General features: G+C 31.6%; 3 protein-coding genes across 4 annotated transcripts; 2 read left to right on the top strand and 1 right to left on the bottom strand.

Annotated features, from left to right (window-relative positions):
* On the top strand, window positions 2,816-7,611 carry LOC109327633 (sucrose synthase-like). The gene is made up of 12 exons (XM_019560807.1): window positions 2,816-2,913; window positions 3,025-3,151; window positions 3,240-3,391; window positions 3,712-3,904; window positions 4,567-4,902; window positions 5,003-5,098; window positions 5,200-5,373; window positions 5,469-5,585; window positions 5,705-5,871; window positions 5,981-6,205; window positions 6,522-7,085; window positions 7,443-7,611. Exons 1-12 carry the CDS (start codon window positions 2,816-2,818, stop codon window positions 7,609-7,611), a joined length of 2,418 nt encoding a protein of 805 aa, XP_019416352.1.
* Window positions 7,838-11,396, top strand: LOC109327632 (sucrose synthase-like). Its single transcript, XM_019560806.1, has 10 exons — window positions 7,838-7,879; window positions 7,966-8,301; window positions 8,402-8,497; window positions 8,599-8,772; window positions 8,868-8,984; window positions 9,104-9,270; window positions 9,380-9,604; window positions 9,921-10,484; window positions 10,842-10,980; window positions 11,349-11,396. Exons 1-10 carry the CDS (start codon window positions 7,838-7,840, stop codon window positions 11,379-11,381), a joined length of 1,893 nt encoding a protein of 630 aa, XP_019416351.1. The 3' UTR covers window positions 11,382-11,396.
* LOC109327294 (auxin-responsive protein SAUR72-like) lies at window positions 13,652-16,367 on the bottom strand. 2 transcript variants are annotated; one of them, XM_019560369.1, is made up of 3 exons: window positions 16,219-16,353; window positions 14,752-15,251; window positions 13,652-13,972 (listed from the first exon to the last, which is right to left on the bottom strand). In XM_019560369.1, the coding sequence occupies exons 2-3, from the start codon at window positions 15,242-15,244 to the stop codon at window positions 13,944-13,946; spliced, it is 522 nt and encodes a 173-aa protein (XP_019415914.1). In that variant the 5' UTR covers window positions 15,245-15,251; window positions 16,219-16,353; the 3' UTR covers window positions 13,652-13,943. The 2 variants fall into 2 exon arrangements, with proteins under 2 accessions (XP_019415914.1, XP_019415913.1); XM_019560368.1 differs by having other exon boundaries at window positions 13,653-13,972; window positions 14,752-15,246; window positions 16,219-16,367.

Genomic DNA, 26,064 nt, shown 5'->3' with positions numbered 1-26,064 from the left:
CTAAGTGGATAGGAGTACCATTTGTTCTCATAACTTCTATTTATTTTTATTAATGAATATTAGTGTTGATAAAAAAAGTTGTATCCACCTACCCAAATTGACAGCACTTACTTTATTGTGTGCTTTTGATGTTCTTCCACCTCATTTTTAACATCGTCATTCAAGAAAATGTTGCTAAATGATCGTTGTTAATTATAATATAGTAAAACGTGAAATAAATCTTATTATAATTTAATGTCCATAAGTTTAAGTGGTTATGAATGTATAACTAGTTACGTATTTTTCTTATTGTGAGTGAGTCCTAGTGTAACAGTTATTCTTCATCAACATTTATGTCGAGATCTTAAATAAGTAAATCTTGTATATGGCTTCATGAAGGCATACTAATCAGAATGTAAAAAAATTTATATTATTCATCAATCTTTATTTATTAATAATTGACATATAAGTGATATATTTTTTAGTAATGTAAAAAAATATATATTAAATTTCATATAAGTATATATCATTTGTCATCATAATCACTATATCATCCTCAATTTAATGGTTAATCTTTTAAAGTGTTATATACACTTTTTTTTATGATTACATTTATTTCTTGTTAAAGAGGAGCTCTAAATAATTTTATGCACTACAAGTTTTACCTAATTTGTACCAAAAATAAGTTTTACCTAATTTGTAGTAATACCCTAAGAAGAAAAATAAAAGATAAACATAAAAAAACCAGTTTTAGTATAATAACATTACGATGATTATATTCTACAATAACATGTAGTTTCGAGGGAGACTCCTTGCATATAAGTATATATATGCTATATATTTTAATACATGCTTATATAAGATATTGTAAGAGATGTAAATAGTGAGAATATGACAATTTGACAAATAAATTTAATAATTTCTTGAGCACCAAATAAGCACCACTAATTATTAGACATATCTAAGATTCATGTTTACATTTGAAGAAAAAGAAAATTAATAAGAAAATCTCCTTCATCCGTATAAATAATCAATCCTATTATGTAGTTTGGGCAGGATTTAAATTTTTTAACCTATCTAACGTTTACATATTGATAGATAAATTTCTTAACAACACAAAACATCTTAAATTTGTTTTGGCACATGAGATTTGCCAAAAGTCTTGTATACTTTGTTTTAGTTTCATGGTTTTGACATCTATTTATATTTTAAGAAATGCTATAATCAATTTTCTTACACAAGAAGCAATACTTAATTATGTTTCCAATTTATGTTTACAGTAATATATAGAAGTTCAATATGTTTCCACATAATCAATACAAAAATGTTTTGTGGAAGCTTAAGATTTGTGTGTCATATAATATCTTAATTGTAACGGATACATGTGTTAACCATTAACAAATTTCACCTAATTTTTACCAGAAGAGATAATTTCACCTAAATATAGCATATTGTTAAAAAATTATATCATATTTACATCGATTACAACACTTTTAAGTTCATCATTAGAGAAACCATGTGTAGAATATAGGAAGGTACATATGGAATATAACTTCATCTCCTATATTTACAAAAAGCACCCTTGTTAGTGTCATATAATCCAAGGGTAGAAAGAGAAATATCATTTTATGTTGTTGTGACTTTTTGTTGAAAATGATGTTTTTTTTGTTTATGTTTCTGTTTCCAGCTCATGTTTTTGGCACTCCCTCTTTATAAATTAACACATCTACCACCTTTGTTTTTCATTCATTTTGATCTCCTTCACCCTCTCATTTTTTGTGTTCATTTTGTTTCTTTAGGTAATTTTTCACTTCGCTTTTTTTCATCTTTTGTTTTTCGATATTAGTTTATTTCTTCTTTGTTTTTTGTTTTTCTATGTTGTGTTGTTATTATGCTTCTTCTTTTTTATGAACATGGTTCTTTCATGGTCTTCTTTCTTTGTTATTATTTTGGTGTTTTATGTTTAACATTACCACTATCTTTCACTCTGAAATATCTAACCTATGTACACAATCATTTTACATTGTAATAACTTATTAGAGTCTACGACATGATCCACAACCCCTTTTGTGAGTTTCATTTTTGGAGGAAAGGCTTGTGAGTCTTTTTACAAGCGCGTATCATCATTGTAGATTATGCTTTCCCATTCTGATCTAAAAACTAACTCACAAATAAACATTAGCGAGTTTTGATTTTATCTTGATGTTATCTTAGTTGAGTTATGTTGTCATAATTTAGTTTATACTCATTTTACTCAGAATCTGTCATTCTTACTCTTTTCCTCAGTGCTGAATTAGTATAAAAAAATACACAATAAAAGAAAATGAAGTATTACATTTTTTGTCTACGGTCTGACTATGAACAAGAATTTTATTTGTTGGTTTCTCATTATTATAGTTATATTCTACACTAAATCAATTTATTATATTATATTTTTTAAATTCAAGCTTAGAAACTTTATTTATAGCTTTCAATGAAAGAAACCATTAAAAATGTTAATATAATTTGGGAATGGATATTGTTAAAAGAAGTTGCATCTTTCAATTATTCTCTTGCATTGTCCCAAGGATGAATTGTACCCAGTTGTGATTAAAGATATATGATCATTATTAACATTCTTTTGAGCATGTAGTTAATGAGGTTGGGGTTGTGTAATCTAATTAACAATTAATATTCTAGAATTTTATAATTTCTCAACATTAATTTGATTTGTTTTATTGATTTTTATTCATTTGACCTTTGGTTACAATCATTATCCTTATTTTATTGTATGAATTCTTAACCTGCTTTTGTTGTTGAAGTTATTAAGCACTTTGTGTGAGAATCTTCTAAAGCAATGACCACTAGTCACTTGACTTGTTCTCACTCTTTGAAGGAGAGGCTTGATGAAATTCTCACTGGTCAGATAAATGAAATTATAACCCTTCTATCAAGGTATAATAAATCCTATAGTAATTTTTTTCTATTGATAAAAATTTAATAATATGGTACTAACATGTAAAAGTAACACTAAAAATATCAAAACATTTATGCTAATGTTAAAAGGGTTGAAGCCAAGGGTAAGGGAATCATACAAAATCCTCAACTCATTGCCGAGTTTGAAGAAATATCAAAAGAGAATAAGCAAAAATTAATTGATGGGGTCTATGGAGAAGTTTTGAGATCCATCCAAGTAATGTTCTTTTTCAAATTTTTTTAATTCTAGCTATAATTTGTGGTTTTGTTCAAATTTTCTTATTTCAATGGATTTTATGGTGTAGGAAGTTATAGTGTTGCCACCATATTTAGCTTTGGCTGTTCGTCCAAGGCCTGGTGTTTGGGAGTATCTGCAGGTTGATGTACACGAGGCTGTTGTTGATGAGTTGTGTGCTGCTGAGTATCTCAAGTTCAAGGAGGAACTTGTTGATGGAAGGTATGATTTGATTTGGATGATATTTCTAGTGTTGATGTTGGGTTTATTCAAGTGTGAAGTCCCACATTGGATAGATGAGGAAGGGTGAAAGAGTGTATAAGGAGGAAAGGTCCATGGAACTAATGCCTTAAGGTTTTGGTTTAAGATGTGGTGTCTCACTTATGACTCTTCACTCTTCCCATACTCATGCAATAATGGAACTCCCCGGTGGTTGGAGGCTTCCCGGTTGCAGTCTAGGTCCAACAGTTGAAGTTTTTTACGTTTTTGTACCATGTTATGTTAAGACATAAGACATTTTTCTCATTGTTGTTGTGATGTAGTTCTAATGGTAACATTGTGCTTGAGTTGGACTTTGAACCATTTAATGCATCATTTCCAAGACCAACTTTGAACAAATCAATTGGTAATGGTGTAGAGTTCCTTAATCGCCACCTTTCCGCTAAGCTCTTCCATGATAGGGAGAGCATGAAGCCACTGTTGGAATTCCTCAAGCTTCATAGCTACAAGGGAAAGGTATGCTTTCTTTATATTTTCTTCCCAAAACGTTAAGGATTAGTGCTTCATTAATATACATCAAGATTGACTAATGTCTAATATATTTTAAAAATATATGATAATAAGATAAGAGTTATTTAATTTTGAGACATATGATTTCAACGATATATAATTATAATGCAATGGTTGAATCAATAAAAAATGTTGTATTAAATGTTATTAGATAGTGTAATAGTATCATATTTTACACCCATATGAGATGAACCTTATATATAACTGCCACAATTTTCCAACTGTATTATGTGAAAGGAGAGAGAAGGGTAGTCATAATTTAAGAATTTGTCTGAAATATCCAAATTAGCTTTGATTGATATTGTTAGTCATGATTTCAACCATCATTTGGTACGCACAATATTTGTCCCAATTAACATTATTTGCTTTATAAGGCTTCTTCTATTGTTTAATGAGTTGAATATCCAATGGTACTTCCACATCTATGTTTGAACCATGCATTCTAACCAAATTTGGAATGCAAATTTATAATTATACAGTATGTATATAAAAGATGATATGCATTTTGACCAAGCTGGGGATGTCATTCATTCCTCCACATTTAATTTTAACAGTGTTTTTATGTGTCTGAGTTGATTTTACTGAATGCAAAACTTTGTTTCTTGTAGACTCTGATGTTGAATGACAAAATTCGAGACCTAAATTATCTCCAATATGTCCTGAAAAAAGTTGAAGACTATCTCGTCACACTTACTCCCGAAACACCCTACTCGGAATTTGAGGTCAAACTTCAGGATATTGGTTTGGAGAGAGGGTGGGGTGACACTGTAGAGAGTGTCCTTGAGATGATTCAACTTCTCTTGGATCTTCATGAGGCACCTGACCCCTTCACCCTTGAGAAATTCCTTGGAAGGATCCCTATGGTTTTCAATGTTGTTATCCTTTCTCCTCATGGTTACTTTGCCCAAGATAATGTCTTGGGATACCCTGATACCGGAGGCCAGGTCAGTTGTGAAAACATGCTGCATTTTAAATTGTACAAACTCTAATATTATTTTACCTATCAAGGTTGAGTGACGTGTTTTCCTTGATTGTCTAATCTAGGTTGTTTACATCTTAGATCAAGTTCGTGCCTTAGAGATCGAGATGCTCAACCGCATCAAGAAACAAGGCTTGGATATCAAACCTCGTATTCTCATTGTATGTTAGATCACAAAAGACTTCCCAGGGAAACCAAAATCATTTATGTGTCACATATGGATATTTGTCTAATTGAACACTTTCATTACTATTAAGTGCAGATCACCCGTCTTCTACCTGATGCAGTAGGAACTACTTGTGGCGAACGTGTTGAAAAGGTATATGATACTGAACATTGCCACATTCTTCGAGTTCCTTTTAGAACAGAGGAGGGAATTGTTCGCAAATGGGTGTCAAGATTCGAAGTGTGGCCCTACCTAGAGACTTTCACCGAGGTAAATTTATTAACTCAATTGGCCAAAACATTTCAACTATTGTGGTGTTTCCCTTTGAATTTGACATTAATCCTACCATTTCTTCTCTTCCTTAGGATGTTGCTCTTGAACTTGCCAATGAGTTGCAAGGCAAGCCTGATCTAATAGTTGGAAACTATAGTGATGGAAACATTGTTGCCTCTTTGTTAGCACATAAATTAGGTGTAACTCAGGTTGGTCTATATATATGAACAATTAGTGTCTAGTTAAACTTTTTATTACCTTGTTGACTATACTTAATTTGGGACCAAGAACCCTAATTTTTTTCTCGTGTTTTAACACATATTTGTAGTGTACCATTGCTCATGCACTTGAAAAGACCAAATATCCTGAATCTGATGTTTACTGGGAAAAATTCGAAGACAAATATCACTTCTCCTGCCAATTTACTGCAGATCTTTTTGCAATGAACCACACAGACTTCATTATCACTAGTACTTTCCAAGAGATTGCTGGAAGGTGATAATTAGCTACACTTTATTAACGAAATTTGTTCTTACTATTATTGCCTAGTTTTTATTCATTGATTTGCATACTGAAATTATGTTATTCCTATATACTTCAACAGCAAGGACACTGTTGGACAATATGAGAGTCACACTGCCTTCACCCTTCCTGGACTCTACCGTGTTGTTCACGGTATTGATGTCTTTGATCCAAAGTTCAACATTGTCTCTCCGGGAGCCGACATGAGCATTTACTTCCCCTACACTGAAACCAAGCGTAGGTTGACAAAGTTCCACCATGAGATTGAAGAGCTTCTTTACAGCTCAGTAGAGAATGAGGAGCACATGTTAGTTTCCTTTTTTCTCATTTGTGCACAACTTTTCCCCCTTACGTTGTCATTATAAAAACATTGAATGAATATTCACATAAGTTCTTGAAAGAGTACGATATTACCAAATAAGCCTCTTAACATTTTTTGTTGTCAAATGAAGTCTCATAAAGATTTAAGGTATTACTACCACATTAGGCATATACTTTAACAAGAACTTAATTGGTGGCTTAAAACATAACCTATCTGGCATCATAATCTTTCGAGAACTGGATTGAAAATTTACTCAATAGAAATATATGTCTAATGTATTTTAATATTGATACTATAACAGATGTGTATTGAAGGATCGGAACAAGCCAATTATCTTCACAATGGCAAGGTTAGACCGTGTGAAGAACATTACAGGACTTGTTGAGTGGTATGGCAAGAATGCTCGCCTTCGTGAGCTTGTGAACCTTGTCGTTGTTGCTGGAGATAGGAGGAAGGAATCCAAAGACTTGGAAGAGAAAGCTGAAATGAAGAAGATGTATGGTCTAATTGAGACCTACAAGCTGAATGGCCAATTTAGATGGATTTCCTCTCAGATGAATAGGGTGAGGAATGGTGAGCTCTACCGCATAATTTGTGATATAAAAGGCGCTTTTGTGCAGCCTGCTGTTTATGAAGCTTTTGGTTTGACTGTGATTGAGGCTATGACTTGTGGATTGCCTACATTTGCTACCTGCAATGGTGGTCCCGCTGAGATCATTGTTCATGGAAAATCTGGATACCACATTGACCCCTACAATGGTGACCATGCTGCTGATCTCCTTGTTGAATTCTTCGAGAAGAGCAAGGAAGATCCTTCTCATTGGGACAAAATCTCCCAAGGTGGTCTCAAGCGAATTCATGAGAAGTAAGTAAAATGGCATTAAAATATCATCACACTATTTTATTTAAAATCTCACTAAATCGTCATAGCATAATGGTAGTGTTAGGAAGTATTTTAAATTGTATTCCATAACCTAATTGCGACTATAATTTAAGATAGTAGTTGGTAGACATGTTAGAATGAATTTGACAGAAGATACATATAGTTTAGATATATGTTTGTGTATTTTATAAATAAATGATTAAAATAGAACAATTTGATTCACTTAGGTGGAACAATTTTGTCTGCATGTAAATGATATCCTTATGTGAACAAGTTGTTTACATGATATTTCTTATAGAGGCGTGATTTAAATTTCTCTTAATTTCCTTGGTTTCAAAGGTATACATGGCAAATTTACTCTGAAAGGCTTCTGACTCTCACTAGTGTATATGGATTCTGGAAGCATGTGACTGACCTTGACCAACGTGAAAGAAAACGTTACCTTGAGATGTTCTATGCACTCAAATACCGCAAATTGGTATATATATCTTTTCTCATGACCTTTTGAATGGTTTCATTTATTTACCTAGGAATTGATTTTTTGTTTTTATAACTATTGAAATTGATCATGAAATATAGTGCAATGTTTTATCTCATAAAATGCATAATCTTTATCCGACTTCGTGTGCATCTTCTATCCAAATATGTATATCACTTTGTATATCATTCCAATCTTATTGGTCAGGAAATATAAATCTAACCAAATTTGGAATGCAAATTTATAATTATACAGTATGTATATAAAAGATGATATGCATTTTGACCAAGCTGGGGATGTCATTCATTCCTCCACATTTAATTTTAACAGTGTTTTTATGTGTCTGAGTTGATTTTACTGAATGCAAAACTTTGTTTCTTGTAGACTCTGATGTTGAATGACAAAATTCGAGACCTAAATTATCTCCAATATGTCCTGAAAAAAGTTGAAGACTATCTCGTCACACTTACTCCCGAAACACCCTACTCGGAATTTGAGGTCAAACTTCAGGATATTGGTTTGGAGAGAGGGTGGGGTGACACTGTAGAGAGTGTCCTTGAGATGATTCAACTTCTCTTGGATCTTCATGAGGCACCTGACCCCTTCACCCTTGAGAAATTCCTTGGAAGGATCCCTATGGTTTTCAATGTTGTTATCCTTTCTCCTCATGGTTACTTTGCCCAAGATAATGTCTTGGGATACCCTGATACCGGAGGCCAGGTCAGTTGTGAAAACATGCTGCATTTTAAATTGTACAAACTCTAATATTATTTTACCTATCAAGGTTGAGTGACGTGTTTTCCTTGATTGTCTAATCTAGGTTGTTTACATCTTAGATCAAGTTCGTGCCTTAGAGATCGAGATGCTCAACCGCATCAAGAAACAAGGCTTGGATATCAAACCTCGTATTCTCATTGTATGTTAGATCACAAAAGACTTCCCAGGGAAACCAAAATCATTTATGTGTCACATATGGATATTTGTCTAATTGAACACTTTCATTACTATTAAGTGCAGATCACCCGTCTTCTACCTGATGCAGTAGGAACTACTTGTGGCGAACGTGTTGAAAAGGTATATGATACTGAACATTGCCACATTCTTCGAGTTCCTTTTAGAACAGAGGAGGGAATTGTTCGCAAATGGGTGTCAAGATTCGAAGTGTGGCCCTACCTAGAGACTTTCACCGAGGTAAATTTATTAACTCAATTGGCCAAAACATTTCAACTATTGTGGTGTTTCCCTTTGAATTTGACATTAATCCTACCATTTCTTCTCTTCCTTAGGATGTTGCTCTTGAACTTGCCAATGAGTTGCAAGGCAAGCCTGATCTAATAGTTGGAAACTATAGTGATGGAAACATTGTTGCCTCTTTGTTAGCACATAAATTAGGTGTAACTCAGGTTGGTCTATATATATGAACAATTAGTGTCTAGTTAAACTTTTTATTACCTTGTTGACTATACTTAATTTGGGACCAAGAACCCTAATTTTTTTCTCGTGTTTTAACACATATTTGTAGTGTACCATTGCTCATGCACTTGAAAAGACCAAATATCCTGAATCTGATGTTTACTGGGAAAAATTCGAAGACAAATATCACTTCTCCTGCCAATTTACTGCAGATCTTTTTGCAATGAACCACACAGACTTCATTATCACTAGTACTTTCCAAGAGATTGCTGGAAGGTGATAATTAGCTACACTTTATTAACGAAATTTGTTCTTACTATTATTGCCTAGTTTTTATTCATTGATTTGCATACTGAAATTATGTTATTCCTATATACTTCAACAGCAAGGACACTGTTGGACAATATGAGAGTCACACTGCCTTCACCCTTCCTGGACTCTACCGTGTTGTTCACGGTATTGATGTCTTTGATCCAAAGTTCAACATTGTCTCTCCGGGAGCCGACATGAGCATTTACTTCCCCTACACTGAAACCAAGCGTAGGTTGACAAAGTTCCACCATGAGATTGAAGAGCTTCTTTACAGCTCAGTAGAGAATGAGGAGCACATGTTAGTTTCCTTTTTTCTCATTTGTGCACAACTTTTCCCCCTTACGTTGTCATTATAAAAACATTGAATGAATATTCACATAAGTTCTTGAAAGAGTACGATATTACCAAATAAGCCTCTTAACATTTTTTGTTGTCAAATGAAGTCTCATAAAGATTTAAGGTATTACTACCACATTAGGCATATACTTTAACAAGAACTTAATTGGTGGCTTAAAACATAACCTATCTGGCATCATAATCTTTCGAGAACTGGATTGAAAATTTACTCAATAGAAATATATGTCTAATGTATTTTAATATTGATACTATAACAGATGTGTATTGAAGGATCGGAACAAGCCAATTATCTTCACAATGGCAAGGTTAGACCGTGTGAAGAACATTACAGGACTTGTTGAGTGGTATGGCAAGAATGCTCGCCTTCGTGAGCTTGTGAACCTTGTCGTTGTTGCTGGAGATAGGAGGAAGGAATCCAAAGACTTGGAAGAGAAAGCTGAAATGAAGAAGATGTATGGTCTAATTGAGACCTACAAGCTGAATGGCCAATTTAGATGGATTTCCTCTCAGATGAATAGGGTGAGGAATGGTGAGCTCTACCGCATAATTTGTGATATAAAAGGCGCTTTTGTGCAGCCTGCTGTTTATGAAGCTTTTGGTTTGACTGTGATTGAGGCTATGACTTGTGGATTGCCTACATTTGCTACCTGCAATGGTGGTCCCGCTGAGATCATTGTTCATGGAAAATCTGGATACCACATTGACCCCTACAATGGTGACCATGCTGCTGATCTCCTTGTTGAATTCTTCGAGAAGAGCAAGGAAGATCCTTCTCATTGGGACAAAATCTCCCAAGGTGGTCTCAAGCGAATTCATGAGAAGTAAGTAAAATGGCATTAAAATATCATCACACTATTTTATTTAAAATCTCACTAAATCGTCATAGCATAATGGTAGTGTTAGGAAGTATTTTAAATTGTATTCCATAACCTAATTGCGACTATAATTTAAGATAGTAGTTGGTAGACATGTTAGAATGAATTTGACAGAAGATACATATAGTTTAGATATATGTTTGTGTATTTTATAAATAAATGATTAAAATAGAACAATTTGATTCACTTAGGTGGAACAATTTTGTCTGCATGTAAATGATATCCTTATGTGAACAAGTTGTTTACATGATATTTCTTATAGAGGCGTGATTTAAATTTCTCTTAATTTCCTTGGTTTCAAAGGTATACATGGCAAATTTACTCTGAAAGGCTTCTGACTCTCACTAGTGTATATGGATTCTGGAAGCATGTGACTGACCTTGACCAACGTGAAAGAAAACGTTACCTTGAGATGTTCTATGCACTCAAATACCGCAAATTGGTATATATATCTTTTCTCATGACCTTTTGAATGGTTTCATTTATTTACCTAGGAATTGATTTTTTGTTTTTATAACTATTGAAATTGATCATGAAATATAGTGCAATGTTTTATCTCATAAAATGCATAATCTTTATCCGACTTCGTGTGCATCTTCTATCCAAATATGTATATCACTTTGTATATCATTCCAATCTTATTGGTCAGGAAATATAAAATTAACATTTTACCTTTTTTATCAACAAAAATTGGAAGTAGTACACACATTGGACATTAAAAGTGACTCTTTAGGATAGATACATGACAAAAGGGGAAAATTCTCCATTTCCTCAACTTACTAATGTATTATGTTGTTCTTATGATCCTAGGTTGAGTCCGTTCCCCTTGCCGTTGAAGAGTGAAAGATTGAGGAATTGGGTTTTGCTCATTTGGATTAAACATGTTAAAGAATGCTTATATTATATTTTTTATGTATATTTAAGTTAAGAATAATATAGAAGCTCTTTTATCCTTTGAATTACACTTCAGATCTCTTATATTTGTTTGCAATAGTAGAAAAATTAAATTATGCAATGGATAATGAATTATGGGATGTGATGTATACATAATTTGATGATTTTTAAAAGACAAAAATTAATGCCCAAGAACCAAGCCATTTAGCTCATTTCATTTTACATGTTAGTTATTAAGAGAAATTGCAAATTGAGATAACTTTTGTCATCCCATTCTGGCGTGAAAAACTAGTGCCTTGCTATGACTCATTCTAAATGGCTCAAATTATCACAATATGACATCTCTACCTCTGTGTGTGTCGAAACCTATTTCAGGGTATTTATGCAAGTATTTATGAATATCTAATTGTTTTCAACTATAATTATATTTATGAGGAGGTATCAATTTACATCCAAATTAAATTACACTAATTACATCCAAATAAATCTATGGTATTTATGCAAGTATATGTGCAAGTATTCACAAAAATGTGTGAGGATGTATCAAGTTACATCCGAATTAAATTATACTAGTTACACTCATCTATATATTGTCATCAATTACTAAAATTCAGTATAAAACAATAAATAGGTTACATGATTTTAATTAATTGAATTATTATAATAAATATAATATTATCGAAAAAATTATATTCATGGGTATGAAGGTTCATGTGGGGCGGTCACACACCAATTATTATAGGGAAACTTGTTGATGATATCCTTACTAGTGTCAATAAATATAAGTATTTGTGTCATACATAATGACAACATTAAATCATTTTCCCATATTCTTTCTTCCTATTAAATTCAAATATTCATATATTACAAGTTTAATAAATGGATTTAATATGTATACACTGACAGCAAATTACTAGTGTAAGTGTTTTTACACTGTCAGCAAATTATCTACCATTGATTTGTTAACCATCATTGACTTCTAAACAAAATTAACACAAATCAATGGTGGATAATATATCGACAATATAAAATAGTGCATAGATTTTAAACTCTAATGTTGACAAGGTAGAACATAGATTTACAGGTGATGGTTGTATATTAACCCAAAAGCTTGAATCCTAACATTGTGCTTTCAAGAGGGATAGTTTTGTCGGTCATAGTAAGGCATCCCAACTTAATTACGATATATTCGAGTTGGTGGAAGATACATTTCGTTTAGAAAGAAATATGAAATTATTGTGATTATCATCATTGTGGACGACACCTCCACAACCATTACTACCATCACCACTATTACTATAATCACTACTATCATTCTTGTCACCTCCACCATCACTCTGGTCATTGCCTCCACCTCTACTACATCACTATCATCACTACCATCACCATCTCTACTACTATTGCCACCATTAGTAATGCCTACACCACCTCTATCACCATGACATTATCACTATTGTCCCAGTTTCCATGTCAACTACAGTTGTCAAATAGTTTTTAGCTTAAAAGTAGTGTTTAAGTAAAATGCTAAATAACTAACAACTTGAGCTTTACATAACTTATCATTTTAAGCATTTTTATCCCCTAAAAAAGGTTGGATAAAATGGACAAGGATCACATGTCCCATAATTTTTTTTGTCCTCATGTCACGAACTGATGGGAATGTATCTGTTGTCTCACATCTTTGTGTCACTTCATGTGCCAATAGGTATGATTGACTATAAAAATATTTAGTACAATTTTAACTTAAATAATTTTTTTTCAACCAACCAAAATTAATGGTGCAAAAAATGGGACAACAGATGTAGTCCTAAACCAATCAAATTAATAGTGCCTACATAGGCATCCTTATGAAATTTTCACTCTTTTCAGTCTTCACTTGTACTTTAGTGGGTGGTTTAAAGAAGAGGAATGTTTTGTGTATAAATAAAGTTGTAAAACAAAGTAGATAGCTCCCATTTTTAGAGAAAAACAAATGACCTAACGAAAGAGAAAAGTATAAGTTTCTTATTCTTCTTCATAAAAATAAGAAGAGTAAGCCTTTAACTAGTAGAGAAAAATGGTTTGCTTGGGATAACATAACTGAAAATCATGGACTTAAAAGATACCCACACCACACTAATTCTTATTGAGAAAATGATGTATACTTACAGTGTAAGAGTTTTTTACACTGTCATTGTATCATTCACTGTTCATTTTTACATATCTATAATGACTCATTAAAAAATCAATGTTATTACATATGAATAAGCTAACACAATTTAGTTAGAAAATTACATAAATCATGGGAACATGAGATGCATGTCTTATACGTAAGAGAGAATGAACAAAGGTATAAGAATCTCTATCCTTATGAATGGTTACCAAGGTGCTTGAAATGTTTCTAACTAATTTATCCTATCATTCTTCAATCTTCACTTAAGAAATCAAAACAAAAATATGTAAGCAAAAGGAGAACCACTTTTACATTTGAAGCCAGCCTATGATCTACTCCACAAAGATCAAAGCAAGTAATTACTCTTCCAAAGTTTCTGAGTTGGTAGCTGCAATTTCACCAAAAGTTTGAAGGTTAGTTAAACAAGAAAAGATAATAGATAAATCTTATTTCTCTCTTGTTGTTTTTCATAGCAATGTATTGATGAGTATGGTAATGAAGAAAGTAGAGAAAAAGAAACTGGATGAATTGTAATCTTAAAAGAGCATTTAGGTTATAGGAAACCTTATTTTGTGCTGTATTATCAATGAGATAATGTATGCCAACAAATGTGATTAGGGCTTCAACAACAAAAGCCAACAAGTACTTCCTTTAGTATATACAAAATAAAATATTATTAAGTGTAATTGAAAATATTTATTATTCTAAAGTCACATAAAAATTTGACTCATGTGTCTTATTGTAATTCACTTTGCAAAAAATATATTATTGGTTGGTACTAGAAAATACTTTAAATTGCAGATCACATCACGTGATGCAGCAACAATATTGTGGTTGTGGTGACCAGTGCAACTGCATCATGCCGCAATTATAGTGTGACACTGAGTCACAATGAACTGCATCAGACCACAATGCAACCACATCGGGCTGCATTAGACCATATGAATTCCAAAAATATTTTTTACTCCTAAAATAATTCACACCATAATAGTCACAATAACCATAATTGTAATAACCACAACCACAATTTAAAACACTACTTACCAATAACATCATAAAGTGATGAGAGAAGAATATAATATATGCATCATCTTTAACATGGCCTTGAGAGAACTTAATATTAAGTAGAATTGAATAACTTCAAATTAGAGTAAGTAATGCAATTACATGGGTTGTTCTCTATGCACTTGAGAAGGTACTTAAATGTCTCAATCTCACATGGAATTGTGAGCCCTCCATTGTGATCAAACCCATATTCATCTTCAGCTTTTTCCAACAAAACTTTGAACAAAGAATGGCTAAGGTAGCTAGTAGGAATAATGAACCTCCGAAGTTCTAGTCCAACATAGACCGCTAAGTAACCTTTTGGAACATCATGTGGTGGTTCGGGGCTTTGACAACCCTCTTCATCTGAGTCACAAACTATAACATTTGTGATCCTTCTGTTAATTATTGGTGATATTCCAGAAGAAGTGATAGCAGAATTGTGTTCAGAACTAGATCTTTTGAGATCAGAATAAGTTCTTTTTGGATCAGAATAGGGTTTTTTGGAATCAGAAGTTTTTGAGGTTAATGTGACATTTTGCCATTTCTGAAGTATTTCCTTTAATCGAACAATTTGCCTTATTCCACTCAATTTGGACCTTCCACCCTCATCCATTGCTACACTTTTACAACAATAAAATAAAAAATATGTAAAGATCAAATTTAGTGAATCAATATCTAGATTGAAATTTGTATGCATGAAACAAAGGCAAAGACATGTTTTGAGTTCTTAAATAGAGATATTTAAATACAACACCTACATGCAAAGCTGAATGATGAGGAAGAGTCAAATCAATAATAACAAAATGGAAATATTCATTGATAATCTCAATCCAAAATTAAATAAAAAATTTAAGGCGTCAAAGATGATAAATTTGTATGCCCATTTGTGATGATAATCGTTACAGATTTACAGTATTAGTTAATGAACATGATTTGTATAATATTCTTAATATCATATGGTTTTCTTATTTTATAGAAGGATTTTAATGTAAGCCACTGACCAAATGATTTCCTCATGCAAACCAAAGCTAAACTAAATAAGATAAATTACATGTAAAGATGGCTACTGAAAATTGTATTATCATTATATATATATATATATATATATATATATTAATACCTTAATACCATATTGTTCTATTGTCTTACCCCTATAGCTAGATGAAAGGGATTCAGTAATCTATCTTAGTGTCAATCCATAATTATTTGATTATTTAATGTTTAGATTCATCTATTCCAATCTCACTTCTGAATTTAGAAATAAAGCCTTTTTTTCATTTTTTTTATGAATTCTGAATTAGAATCAATAACTTAGTTGGTTTGATTGATAAAACAAGCAATCTCACCACCATTGGCAATAACATGCATTATATTACCATGTATTAAAATTCCAAACCCCAAGTCAAGATTCACATTGATCCTAAAACATAAAACAAGTATATGGTATAAAGAATCGACATTTTAATCAATAGTCACATGCAATAATCCTAACATGATGAATTTAATTAACACTAACAATGAATTCATATTCCACAGGTAACAAATAAAAAAAAATTGGAATATATATATATATATACATACATATACCTGTTATAGAAGAGAAAGCACTAGCTGTGAACCTGAGGAAAAAAAGCCATAGAGCTTCGGAAGTGATAGAGAAAAGAGTTACAAAGAAATGTTCTTCTTTCTACCTTTATCTTAATCAAATTAAAAGAACAATCTTTTTTGTTGTGTTGGTTTTACTTTTGTTTCTCCTAGCACTCCCTAAAGCGTAGCTCCCGGGCTTTATTTTCATTCAATCAATAAAGCAACGGTTTATATAAAAATTGGCATTTGGCATTTCTTATTTTTATATAAAAATAAATAAAATTAAAAGTAGGCTAAAAATGAAATGTAATATTGAACAATGTAGAAAAAAAAATAAAGCTAATAATTTAATGACAATAATGCATTAAGGAAAACAAAGATAAAAATGTTTGGTTAGATTTGTAACATCAATGTTCTAAAATACAAATTGTGGTTGTGATTATATTGAGTTTACTACATGTACAAATGTGATTGATGTGATTACAATAATTTTGATTGTAATGTCAAGTCTTAAAACCAGAATATTGTGATCAAAGTACAATTTAAAACTTAACTAATACAATAACTTGGTTGGACATTTGGTTATGGTTTTCTAATAATATTGTTTCTAATTCTTTTTTTTTGCACAATGCATTCATCTTATTTCTTGCATTAATCCTTCTTATAATTTGTAATTGGGTTGACACCTCTTATATATTTTTTAATATATTTGCTTATAAAAAAAATAATATTGTGGGCCAAAGGGTGGGAGATATGTAGTACATAGACAATAAGGTGTAAGGGGTAGTGAACAAGAGTAGTTAGTATTTGATTATTAGGTTGGAATTCTATGTAATTCATTTTTCATAAAATCTCATGCCACATAATTTAACAACTTCAGCATCTGGTTGAACTCCTCAATTTCACCATTCAAGTTTTAAGTTTGGACAAATACATAGAGAAAATTCCCAACAATGATAACATTAGGTGGTATATGTCATATTGAATTTTATAAGTTTGCTACAATAATACCCACATTATATGTTTCCTCGTCATTGCTGGTTGAGTTTTAAAATAGAAATTTTCTGTTAAACTTCATTTGCTACTAATGAAAATTAATCATATTATTAAAAATAACTTTGACTAGTGAAATTATATTATTTCTTATTGGTAACAAAGATATGTGAGTTCATTTTGGTGCATGATTGGGAAAAGAGAATGCCATGTGTTGCTCTGCTAGGGCTTGAGTTTCCAACTTTCTTGGATTTGCAATGATGAATTCTAAATCAAACATAACAATGATTCTCTGGAATTGTTTGGTAAATCTGGAAGGTCCCTCTATGGGGGGAAAAGGACAGAGTGTGGTGAAAACGGGAGTAAAGGAAAAGAAATTATTTGCGCAAGCTCTCAAAGCTTCAAATGACATTTCTATCTCCCAGTTACCACAACCCTGTCTAAAGGGAGATTCCATTGCCATCAAAATACCAGAGGAAGAGTATCAAGCTGGTGTTCAAAGGTGTAAGTCTCATCTTCATGGGAGACTCATTCTTTCAAAGGGGGACAAGCCTTTAAAATTTTTGGAGTTGAAGGACAAGCTTGCTTCTCTTTGGAGCATGATTGATAAGTGGAGCATGGTCTCCTTGGGACGGGGTTTTTTATGAATTTTCCTTTTCTTCGGTTGAGGATATGAGAGTGGTTTGCGCGGTGGGTTCCTGGAGCTTGAAACCTGGGCTACTAAGGTTATCTCTATGGACTCCGGATTTCAACCCCAGCCTTCAAAAAATTTCACACTCTCAATGTTGGGCTAGGATCTTGGGTCTTCCTCTTGAATATTGGATTGCTAAGATTATGTTTTCAATTGTGGGGGGATTGGGAACACCCATTTCTCTTGATGAAGCAACTTTGTCTAGATCCTTTGGACATTTTGCTAGGATTTTAGTGGATTTGGATCTTAAAAGTAGCTTGCCTAATCAGATTCTAGTAGAAAGGGAAGGTTTTGCCTTTTTGTGTATATTGAATATGAAAATCTGCCAAGCTTCTATAACGTTTGTCATTCCGTTGGTCATCTGGAAGCTAACTGTAGGAGAAGCATCAGAGGGCCAGCAAATGAGGCTAAACAGTGAAAAAGGTGACTCAATTAGGGAAAGTTCCAAAAGCTGTTCCTGGAAAAAGTCCCCCTGAACCAATAGTGAACAAAGGAAATGAGTCTACTAGTCATGAGGAGGTCAATGACTTTCCTAAAAAATTCATGCCAGGTCAAGAGAACTAGAGAAGGATTTGATCATTAGCCTCAAAGCATGCCACAAATTCAGCTTCCATAGTGGATGCAGCAATGACAGTCTGATTTGCACTCTGCCATGAGATAGTTCCTCCAGCTAATAAATATACATAACCGAAAGTGGAGTTTCTTGTGTCTATGCATCTGGCAAAGTCTGAAACTGAATATCCAACCACCTCAAGATGATTTGATCTCCTATAAGTAAGCATGTGATCCTTTGTATCTTATAAGTATCTCAGAACTTTCTTTGCAGCTTTTCAATGTTCTATACCAAGATTACTCTGGTATCTTCCTAACATTCCAACTACAAAACTAATATATGGTCGCGTACAAGTCTGAGCATACATTAAACTCCCAACTATAGATGCATAAGGAATTTCTTCCATTTGTTTCTGTTTCAAATCATTCTTTGGACATTGCATCATACTAAACTTGTCATCTTACTAATTGGAACGGGAGATGCTAAACATTTATCCATTCTGAATCTCTCTAAAATTTTGTTAATATATGATTTCTGAGATAAGCCTAAAAGTCTTTGTGATCTATCACGAAATATTTCTATTTCAATCACATAGCTTGCCTCGCCCATATCTTTCATTTCAAAATTTTTAGAGAGAAACATCTTAGTCTCATTTAAAAGATTAAGATCATTAGTTACAAGCAAGATGTCATCAACATATAGAACCAAGAAGATAAACTTACTTTCACTGACCTTTAGGTATATACATCGATCAACAATGTTTTCCTTAAACCCAACGGATATAATAGTATCATTAAACTTAAAATATCATTGTTGTGAAGCTTGTTTAAGTCCATATATTGATTTCTTAAGTTTACGCACTATGTGTTCTTTTCCTTTCTCTATGATCCCATTGGTTGATCCATATAGACTTTTCTGTTAAATCCTCATTTAGAAAGGCAATTTTCACATCCATTTGGTGTAACTCCAAATCATAATGACCCACCAATATCATGATAATCCTAAGTGAGTCTTTCTTAGAGACTGGTGAAAATGTCTTTTTATAGTCAATGATATATTTCTGAGTATAGCCTTTTGCTATAAGTCTGACCTTATAATGTTCTAAGTTACCATAAGAATCACGCGGTTTTGAAAACCCACTTACAACCAACTGTTTTGGGATCTTTTGGTAACTCAACAAGATCCCAAACCTCATTTTGTTTTATAGATTTTAACTCATATTTTTAACCATTTATCAGCGTTATCACTATCCATGGCTTGTGAAAACGTAATTGTATCATTCTCAATTCCTATGCTATATTCTGACTCATGTAGGTAAACCACATAATCATCAGAACTAGTAGATCATCTTTCTCTTTGAGATCTTCTTAATGCCATCTCTTTTGATTCTTCTACTATAGGTTCATCAACTTCATTTTCAGTAATGGGATTATTTTGTTGTTCTCCATCATTACTAATCGGTTCAATAACTTGAGGAGCAACATTATTCTGGACACAAGTAAATGGAACTTGTGCCCTCACTTCTTGAATTTCCACTTTACGTGGTGTTTCACTCCCGCTAATCTCATCATTATCAATGAACCTAACATTCTCATTTTCAACAATTCTTGTAGTATGGTTTGGACTAAAAAATCCATACCCCTTTGATTTTTTGGGATAATCATTGAAATAACCACTGATTGTTCTTGCATCTAGTTTCTTTTCTTATGGATTATAAATTCTAATTTTCGTCGGACATCCCCAAACATGCAGGTGCCTTAAACTAGGTTCCCTTCCTGTCCACAATTCAAAAGGAGTCTTTGGAACTGTCTTACTAGGAACCTTAATAAATAAATACATGGTGGTCTTTAAAGCATAAGTCCACAATGAAATAGGTAAAGATGAATTACTCAACATACTCCTAATCATATTCAACAATTTTCTATTACGCCTTTCAAATATACCATTTTGTTGCGGGGTACCTGGCATTGTGTATTGTGCACATATGCCACGACTTTCAAGAATTTAGCAAATGGGCCTGGATGTTGTCCATTTTCATTATATCTTCCATAATATTCACCACCACGATCAGACCTCATAATTTTTACCTTTTTATCTAATTGTCTTTCAACTACCGTGATGTAAATCTCTAAGGCTTTTAACTCTTGATATTTATTAGACAATAAATAGATATGTCCATAAAGTGAATAATCATCGATGAAGATAATGAAGTATTTTTCATTATTGAAAGAACTAACATCAAAAGGTCCACAAATATATGTGTATAATATCAAGAAGTTTAGTATTTCTTGTGGCTCTTTTCTTTGTGTGTTTTGTTTGTTTACCTTTACTACAATCCACAAAAATATTCAGATTGGTAAAATCTAAATCCGGAAGGATTTCATTCTTTACTAATATTTTCATTATTTCTTTGAAAATATGTCTCAAACGTTTATGCCAAAAGTAAGCAGAACGTTCATCAATTAAGTTACGTTTAATTCCAACTTATGTAAGGTTAAAAGTGTTTCATAAAAAAGATTATCAAGATTTAACTTGTACAATTCATCACATAATATATCATTGCCAATTAAATGAGTATATTTATACAAACTGAAACATTCATTACCAAATTTAAAAGAGTATCCAACAACATCAAGTTTAGATAAAGAAACCAAATTCCTAGATATATTAGGTACATAAAGGGTTTCAAATAAATCTAAATGATGTTCAGTTTCAAGGATTAAATGATGAGTCCTGACGGTTTCCACTGGAACATTCACTCTATTTCCCATAAAGACAAATTTTTCATTTGGTCTTATAGTTTGGGTCGTAATGAATTTGTGCATAGTATTAGAAACATGAGCAGTACATCCAAAGTCAATCTACCAAGTATTATAAGGATATTCTGCTAAGTTTGATTCAAAACATACATAAGCATTAGGTTTACCTTTCTTTTCAAACCTACCTTTGTGTTTTGGACAATCCTTTTGGAAATGTCCAATCTTTCTACATAAACGACATTTGTTATCATGATGTTCCTTCTTGTGGATTTGAGAAGATGACTCATTAATCTTTAAGAGTTCATTCTCTTTCTTGTCATGTTTCTTACTAACTTTCTTTCTAGCTCCTTGATGATTAACATAACTGATGGAATGATTTCACTGGCTCCTCATTATGGTTTCCTCTTGAACTAACATACTATGCAATTCATGCACATTCTATTTACCTTCCATGGTGTTATAGTTCATTTGGAAAGGACCATATTCAAAGGGTAATGAATTTAGTATAAATTGCACAAGAAAGTTTTCATCCACATCCATTCCAAATGTCTTAAGTCTTGCTGTAATGTTTGTCATTTCAATGACTTGTTCATTCATAGTACGAGAACCATCAAATTTCATGGTGGTCAATATACTCATTAGCGTCCCAACAAGAGACTTGTCAGTAGTTTGAGAGTGCTCTTCTACAAACTTTAGCATTTCTTTAGCACTTTCAGTTTTAGGAAGAGCTGACTTAATGTTGCCAACAATACTCATTTGCATATACATTAGACTAAATCTGTTTCTTCAGTGCTTATATTAGTAATAAATTTTGGCTTATCTTCTCTAAGTGATAAATCTAAATCCATTATCACAAGATAAAATTGGATTTGTTCACTCCATTCAGAGAAGTTAAGGCTATTGAAAGTTCAAACATATGAGAATTGAGAATGCAAAGCAATAGGTACTGCAATCAATAAAATTAAACAAAAACATTAAAGCTTTGAGTTACATGCTAAATTAATTCAGACTACTTCATAAGTGTATATTAATGTCTACCTTTGGGTAATCCATCAATATACCATACTAGACATGATACTAAAATAAATTCACATAATTTGGCATTGATGCATGCATATATTAGAAACGTTTAATATCTTTCGATATATAAATATAATTAATGATGCGTTTATACTAACAACATACATGATCATTAATTATAAGAACAAACAATCAACCTTTGGGTAATTCTTAAGTGTCTTATAATAATGAACTTCTAATTACTCATAAACAAATAATTATTATATCATTGATAATATCAAATTAATGAGTAAATGAAATATGATCATACAATTTGGAATTAAATAAACAAAAAGATTTGACCACTTTCATTATTAACAAACATGTCATACAATAATTCCAAACAAATGAAATATGATCATTCAATTTGGAATTAATTAACACAAAGATTTGACCACTTTAATGACTAATAAATTTATCATACAGTAATTCTAAATATTCAACAAGTCATAATATTATGCACACATCACTCTCAAAATTACACATAAATTACAAAGTTACTGAAACAATTACATTAATGGAAGTGTAACTTAATCATACATACATAAATATATATATATATATATATATTGTTATATATAATTTTCATGTTATATATATAATAACATTTGTTAATGTTACGTGTAATATATATATATATATATATATATATATATATAATACATATACGTTAACATGTATATATAACATATATAATTGTTTACTCTTATATATACCATTTAATTACGTTAGCATATATATAGAAATGTGTTCAATTACTGTTTCATATGTGTTCGGTAAAATATAGAATATAAACAAAGTGAATTATCTGTAAGTGAAGTATAGTTCTTTTTTTTGTTTCCACAGGTATCATCGCACTAGAGACAATCATGTCCAAGTCAAAAATATCCACAAATACGTGGGGTTAACTCTCTCAGCGGGCACTTTTTCATCCACATGTACGTGAAGTATAGTTTAATATATATTACTTACACATATAACTCTTAAAATGAAAACAAACGGAACAAAAAAAAATAAATAGATTCACAGTTTATGTGCAAAATGCAACTTCATAGTATTATTATATAAAAGAATGTCAACATGGTTTCTTGAGTAACAAGAGAAGTGAACAACACTTCTTGATGATGAAAAGAATTGAATGAAGTGAAAACAGATTGAGAGAAAGAGGAAGAAATGAAGTGAAAATTGAAATGATTCCTCTTATTATTGAATAGAATTGATTGATTTTCAAGAGAATTAGACTAATCATATTTATACAAAGATAAGTCAGAGTAACAAACTAACTAACAAGGAAAATAACAAACTAAGCATATAAAGAATAGAGGCACACGTGCATAAATAGATTGGAGAGTTCTAACTGTGTTGCTTATGAGGCAAGCAACATAGGATAATTATCAAAGTTAGTTGTAGCTTGAGCTTGATCTTGTGACTGTGTTTGTTTGAGTGATTAGTGTTGTGGGATTAGCCTGGTTATCCTTTGAAGAGTTGCTTGTAGTAATGTGATGCAATGTGTTGTCACTAAGGTGATTTATGTTTGGTGCAAATTTCTTATTTGAAGAGCATGGTTGTTGTTTGATGTACTTTGCTGCATTATCTTAACTGATATGGGCTGATTTAGTGTTTTTGCATTGGTTGCACTGGCTTGTTACTTTCTGTCCTGGTGGTTGAGTGCTTGAGTATTTTTGTTGCTTACTTGAGTCTTTTTGTTTCTTGTCTAATATTATACAAAACTAGAAGAGGGATGATAGCATAAAAATGAAATAGTGCAGAATAAACACACTAGAAATAGAGTGCAGAAAAGAAAAGGATAACGTTCAGTTTCTAGTTTAATTGTTATTATGATTCCGCGGAAATTATTATATTTGAGTTCTCTAAACATTCAAAAACATATTTTAAAATATCATTTAGGATCGAATCATTATAAATAGAAAACTACAAGTTCTTAAACACAGTGTTCTAAAACTACATGTGAGTTTATCATGGAAATCGTGTGTAAATCGATCTTAAGAATTCATAACTTTCACATGGTAAGAATGGTTATAGGTTACCTATCCCCATGACGACACCATCCTTCTTTTAAGTGTTGTATTGTTCTTGGTCAATAGAAACAAACTCTTTTTTCTCTTTCCCTTTCTTTATATGCTCTTCATTTATTGATGGCTAATAGACCAATGTTTCTGGACAGAGATAGATATAATATTTAAAGTCTTTTTCTGATTAATATAGTACTTCCATCAAACACCATATATATACTATTTTTATGGAGTCTTACCATTTCATTTGCAACTTTCTAATTCCAGAATTATATTATTCAAAACAAAATAATATATTCTTTCATATCATAAAAGAGGCATTCTTATAAATGTAACATAAAAGATTTTCATTCCAAGTTTTAAGGAAACATGGGTGGTAACTGTTAAATGATGAGCAGTTAGCATAAACCTTATCTTAACCTTTAGGAATGCAGTTTACTTAATTACTATCACTTTCAATAATTGTTAGTGTTTTTTGTACTGCTGGTGGTATTTTTTCACTTTTTTTGTTAAGGAATTAATATTTTTTGGGGTTCGTGGTTATCCCTCCTAACAAGTACCACTCTCACAAATCGAATCATCTACCTTATCGATTCAATGATGCCTTACACTGCTAGAATAAGGCATTGTTGGTATTTATTGGTGTATTTTATATTAAAGTAATTGACTTTTTTATCATCATTTTGATAAATTATTAGAAGTTCTATCAAATAAATAATTTCTAATTCATAGTTATGAAAATCGTACGGTCGATTTAACTGAAAAACTGATGAATTGGTCTTCGTACTAATACGATCTAATAATTACATTATTCGTACAATTATACTAGTTAAAATTGATTATACTAGTTAAAACTGATCATACCAGTCAGATTTCATTTAAACCGTATTGGTCATACCGACTGATATTCATGTAAAATTACAAAATTTCATGTGACTTAATTTTTAATAAAATATATTGTAGAGAATCAAGCATCAATAGTTTCCTTTGTTTATACTTCTAAAACATGATATATCATCAAGTCACATATGTTGTTTTAATAAATTATTTAAATAAAAGGATTTATTATTTTATTAGTTTTTTAATGTTAATGTTAATATATATATAAATTTTTTTTTACTGATATATACTTTAATTATTGAATCATTGACCTGTTATACAACCTATTAATATCTTGACTCTTTTTATGATTGTATTAATAGACTAATCTATTTTACTAGTTTCTACTTTCTTTATATGTTTTTACTGCATTAAAAAAGAGAAAGAAAAAGGTTCACCCAAATTAAAATTAAAGAATAAGACCCAAACACAAAATTAAAACAAGAAAGAGCTTCTATAACATTTTATATAGAGTCGAGATATAAATGGATATACTTGTGAGGATCTATTTAAGAAGAATCAATCTCTTACTTCATTAATATATGCTAGCATTTCAAAGTAGCTATTGAATTGTATGCTCTCTTAAAAATAACTTTAAATATGAGACCACTTTCATTATCCTTCATTGCACTATCAATAACTTCAATTATAACTACCACAACATCTAGGAAAGCCCATTGTGATGGAGAAATTATAGAATGCATAACCTTGTGGACAAACTTTTGTAGAGATATCCCACAAGTGAGATAGGCCTAAAGTCTATAACTTTTTTTTGACCCTATAACTCTACGGTCTCTATAATTCAGCAATGAGTTCCTTCCTTTGTTGTGTTTGATTGTCATCTAGATCCACACTATTACATTTACCTAACTTCATTAA

The sequence above is a fragment of the Lupinus angustifolius genome, chromosome LG15 (assembly GCF_001865875.1).
Source record: "Lupinus angustifolius cultivar Tanjil chromosome LG15, LupAngTanjil_v1.0, whole genome shotgun sequence".
Classification (NCBI taxonomy): Eukaryota; Viridiplantae; Streptophyta; class Magnoliopsida; order Fabales; family Fabaceae; genus Lupinus; species Lupinus angustifolius.
The sequence above is the reverse complement of the archived record's forward strand: the minus strand, read 5'-3'. Positions and strand labels throughout refer to the sequence as shown.

Bases quoted from the DNA above. Each gene is read 5' to 3' on its own strand.
- LOC109327633 (XM_019560807.1), top strand. From the start codon at position 2,816: ATGACCACTAGTCACTTGACTTGTTCTCACTCTTTGAAGGAGAGGCTT. The intron at 3,392-3,711 runs GTATGATTTGAT...GTTGTGATGTAG, and splicing joins GAGGAACTTGTTGATGGAAG to TTCTAATGGTAACATTGTGC. The intron at 4,903-5,002 runs GTCAGTTGTGAA...TGTCTAATCTAG, and splicing joins ACCCTGATACCGGAGGCCAG to GTTGTTTACATCTTAGATCA.
- LOC109327632 (XM_019560806.1), top strand. From the start codon at position 7,838: ATGTATATAAAAGATGATATGCATTTTGACCAAGCTGGGGAT. The intron at 8,773-8,867 runs GTAAATTTATTA...TCTCTTCCTTAG, and splicing joins ACCTAGAGACTTTCACCGAG to GATGTTGCTCTTGAACTTGC. The intron at 9,605-9,920 runs GTTAGTTTCCTT...ATACTATAACAG, and splicing joins GTAGAGAATGAGGAGCACAT to ATGTGTATTGAAGGATCGGA.
- LOC109327294 (XM_019560368.1), bottom strand. From the start codon at position 15,244: ATGGATGAGGGTGGAAGGTCCAAATTGAGTGGAATAAGGCAAATTGTT. The intron at 13,973-14,751 runs GTAATTGCATTA...GTGAAATTGCAG, and splicing joins GTGCATAGAGAACAACCCAT to CTACCAACTCAGAAACTTTG.